Source organism: Leptinotarsa decemlineata, unplaced genomic scaffold, assembly GCF_025532065.1.
Source record: "Leptinotarsa decemlineata unplaced genomic scaffold, Ldec_3_MD MMD2_P_RNA_scaffold_14, whole genome shotgun sequence".
Classification (NCBI taxonomy): Eukaryota; Metazoa; Arthropoda; class Insecta; order Coleoptera; family Chrysomelidae; genus Leptinotarsa; species Leptinotarsa decemlineata.
The window spans coordinates 5,671,513-5,675,856 of NW_027412528.1; the positions used below are offsets into that span (position 1 = coordinate 5,671,513).

Genomic DNA, 4,344 nt, shown 5'->3' on the forward strand with positions numbered 1-4,344 from the left:
GGGCATCAGCAAGACTTTTTAAGGAACTAGAATTGGAAGATCCGTCATCTTATGCAAACATTTTAAGAATGTCAGTTCCAAAATTTAAAGAGCTATTAGAGTTAGTCACTCCGCTTATCCAGAAAAAAGACACCAAATTCCGTCAGGCTATTCCAAGTAAAACAAAACTAGAAATAACTTTACGTTATCTAGCAACTGGAGACAGTTACAAGTCTTTGGCCTACCTGTTTAGAGTTCCTCATAACTCAATTTCAGTGTTCGTTCCAGAAGTGTTGAGCAGCATTTACGAGGTTTTACAGCAGTTTATCAAGGTACAGTAGTAGGTACATTATTTACTCCTATTTGTTTATGTAGTTAGCTTATCAAATAGAAAATAATTGACCTTTTCTGAAAAAACGAGCAAGGGATATTTTCTTACAGGAGAGTTAGGAGGCCTAGGACAAGAATTTATAAGCACATTTTACTTTTAACAATAATGTAGTTTATTAATCTTCTTCACTTTGTGTATAACAATTAATTTTGTTATGTAAAACAAACTGGAAATATTTTAGTTTCTGGAAAGTTAGTTATTAAAATCGGCAAGGTGGGTCCCAGCATCACAGATTCTAACCATGGCTTGGGATACAATGTCCAAACCTCCAATGTCGTCTTGGTTGGATATACCTGGTGTTTGGCCAGAGCTGTTGTGACTGAATGGTGACATCTGAGAAAAAGAGCTACCGCTGTACGGTGACATCAGGGGATGTGGGGTCGAACAAGAGCTACCGCTGCTGTATGGTGACTGCAAGCGCTGCTGCATCGAACACTGTCCTTGCTCATTATCCAAACAGAGCAAGCGTTCTGTTGTGATAAGGGTGTTAATCTTGCTTTGTAGGGCGATGAAATTTCTTAATGGCATCTCCCTTAATTGGCTAGCAATATACTTGCCATATTTGTCGAATTGATCTTCGTTTTCAGCAACTAATTTACCTATATCATGCAACTTATCCACTGACTTTTCAAAACGTGTTTGAGGTTTCTTACTACCAGAAGTTGTTTTAATATGATTCAAGTGACGAGATGGGGGTAGCATTTTTTCAGGAGATCTTTTTGCTGCTTTATTACCTGATGCAGAAGGCGTTGAATACTTATTTCTTTTTGAAGGGCTTGGAGTGTTAATCTTGACAGAGGTGATTGCTTCGGTGTCCTCAGATGGATAGTCGTAGTCCTCATTTTGCATTGCCATCTCCGTAATGTGGTCCTAAAAAATAAAAAAATAGAAAAAAAGTAGGATAAGAAAATAACAATTTAACTTATAACAAATAAATATACACTTCCAGACGGTAAAATTATTATAAATTAATTTTATATATTAATATAATATATAATATAATATAATATAATATAATATATAATATTATTTTTTTATATTAATATAAATTAATATACATTTTTTACAGAGTGTTCCGTAAGTAAGAACCTCGTACACAAAATTCGTAATGTGTTTCGTTGGGTCAAAATAAGCAAAAAAGTTCATATTGACAAAACTTTGATCTCGCGTGTTTTCCCGTCTTTCGGTCTCTCCAGATTTTGTACAAAAAAATACGAAAGTCTGTAACGATTGTTCAAAATCTTTACAGGCCGACAGACGCGAGAAGCGAGATAGAACTTTTGTCCATATCAACGTTTTTGCTTATTTTGACCCAGACAACCAAACTACGAAAGTTTTGGTACTTTTACGGAACCCCCTGTACATTTAAGAAAATTACAATTGTTACTTTTGTACGTTCTATTTCAGGTACCTGATAGAATAGCTGAATGGAAACAAATTCAAAAGTCGTTTGAATGTAAGTGGAACTTTCCTGATTGCTGTGGGGCACTGGACGGAAAACATATCAGAATTCAACGACCTCCAAACAGCACTTCTCTATTTTATAACTACAAGGGGACATATAGTATTGTTTTATTTGCCATGGTGGATGCAGAATACTGCTTCAGATATATTGACGTTGGATGTGATGGCCGATCTAATGATAGTACCATTTACAACAATTCCACTTTGAAAATTGCTCTTGAGAGAAACCTTTTAAACTGGCCTATAGGAGGACTTTGCGTTGCCGATGATGCATTTTGTCTCACGTCTTACATGTTGAAACCATATTCACATAGAGGTCTCTCTGTGGAAGAGCAAATTTTCAATTACAGACTATCTCGAGCTAGGCGTGTTGCTGAAAACGCCTTTGGTATCTTGGCCAGCCGTTTCCGCATATTCAGCAGACCTATTCCGTTGGACGTGGGTACAGTGGAAATTCTTGTAAAAGTAAGTTGTGGTCTGCACAACTGGTTAAGAATGACATCATCACAGACGTATATGACCCCGGGATCAGTTGATGAAGAGGACTTGATGACAGGAGTTATAAACCCAGGTGAATGGCGCCAAGACCCTAACACTATGTCTCCATTACAAAGACTGTATGCATCCAAAAGTAATTGTCTCTACCTTAAAAATTCCACGATTACCGTACTAGATTAGTTTTTAGACTACTTTAAAAAGATTAAATTTGTACTAAAATAAACTTTAACCAGTTAACTGGCACTTTGACGCATACAATGGTTTTTATTGGTTTTAGCCAAAATGAGGGGCAACTTTTAACATTTTCAAATGAATTTTCAAAACCCTAATATTTTGCTCCTGTATAGGCTTATACTTGACATGTTTTGTGTACATTTCGTCAAATATTAAACAAACCTTTAGTAATAGTTAACAAATTTAAACAAGTAATAAAAAATTAGTTTTGAAGAATAATCTTTAAGTTTTATATTTTTAACACAAATCTAAGGTATGTTGCTATAATTTTAAACTTACCAGATTCGATGATGAGTCACGACCAACAATACTACTGCTCCAGAACATTTGGGCTGCCGAGAACCACACCAGTCTAGGTTTGTAGACGTCATCTGCTCCCGCACCACTCTTCTTTGACTTTTTTATTTTGTACACTTCATTTCGATAAGTATCTCTCAAACTTTTTATTTTTTTCTTCAGTGGGGCCAAATCTACTTTCAGTCCTCGTTCTTCAAGTTTCTGCAATAACTCCTTATATGCTGAGTCTTTGGCATTTCTGTTGATATAGTCTGCACACGAAGCGTCCCACAGACAAGGATAATTTTGGAATATATCTAGGAAAGTAATTATATCTTTACCCGACCACTTGTTACTGTCGACCATATTCACTGGAAAAAATGAATAGAAAATACAGTAGAATAGAAAAATATAGAAAACCAACACTTCTTTTAACTAGACACGTGTTAATTCACCAGCCGCTTGTGAGCTACTAGGGGTTCACTTTGGCTGGCTGGCGCCAGCGAGGAGATCACGTGACTGCCTGCGGATGGTAGGCAGCGCTAAAAAGTTAAACATGTTCAACTTCCGATTGTGGCTAGTCCGCTGGCATTCACCAGCCGCTGGTTCTGGGTCAGACTAGGCTGCTTGCTGGCAATATTATCAGCGGCTGGTTAGTAGCGGCTGCTAAACAGCATAGTCTGACCGCGGCTTAAGTGAAGGCTCGGTAGTGGTAGGCATGAAACAGGGCACCGGCGACTGCACCGACTCGGTCTCGACATTGGATACTGCAAATAAAGTTGAAGACTCGCTTGTCAACACAATTTCATTGTCAGCATGCAAACTAGTTGTTGGTCCCAAATTCTCTTCTTTACGGGTAGCCGGTGAACCACACCATTTTTTCCAATACTCCAAACCTTTAAGTTTATCGCCTTTTCTTTTAATTTTCTCCATTTCTCGTAACCTAAAATAATAAAAAAAAGTTCGATATCGACATTACACGGAAAACGAGAAAAACTATAGGGCGCGAATTGACTTCTATCGATTTAGTCAAACTAAACAAACGAACGCGTCCGTCTTTACGCACATAATGTCTAACTAATTGAGAAAAAAGATAAACTTTCACTAAGCAACTACAGACCAGTTACAGTCCCCTCTAGTTTCTCAAAAATATTTGAATATGCTTTTCTTGAAAGACTTCTTCAATTTTGTTACTATCATAATATTTTCTCTAGAAATCAGCATGGTTTTCTTAGAGGCAGGTCAACTACAACTGCGGTCCATAGTTATTATAACGAGTTAGTTCAGAATATTGGGGCGGGCAAATGTCCTGTTGGGATCTTTTGTGATCTCAGCAGGGCATTCGACTGCGTAAATCATTCTATTCTGCTCTCAAAGCTGTATATTTATGGAATTAGAGGATTACCATTGGACTGGATATCAGATTTTCTTACTTTCAGAAACCAGTGTCACTTTCGACACTGAAAGTTCTGAGATCCGAGGTATTGATCTGGGTATACCAC

General features: G+C 37.3%; 1 protein-coding gene across 1 annotated transcript; it reads right to left on the reverse strand.

The window, feature by feature from the left end:
• Positions 1 to 552: 552 nt before the first annotated feature.
• LOC141483064 (uncharacterized) lies at positions 553 to 3,208 on the reverse strand. The gene is made up of 2 exons (XM_074177254.1): positions 2,846 to 3,208; positions 553 to 1,240 (listed from the first exon to the last, which is right to left on the reverse strand). The coding sequence occupies exons 1-2, from the start codon at positions 3,206 to 3,208 to the stop codon at positions 563 to 565; spliced, it is 1,041 nt and encodes a 346-aa protein (XP_074033355.1). The 3' UTR covers positions 553 to 562.
• Between the last annotated feature and the right edge of the window lie 1,136 nt (positions 3,209 to 4,344).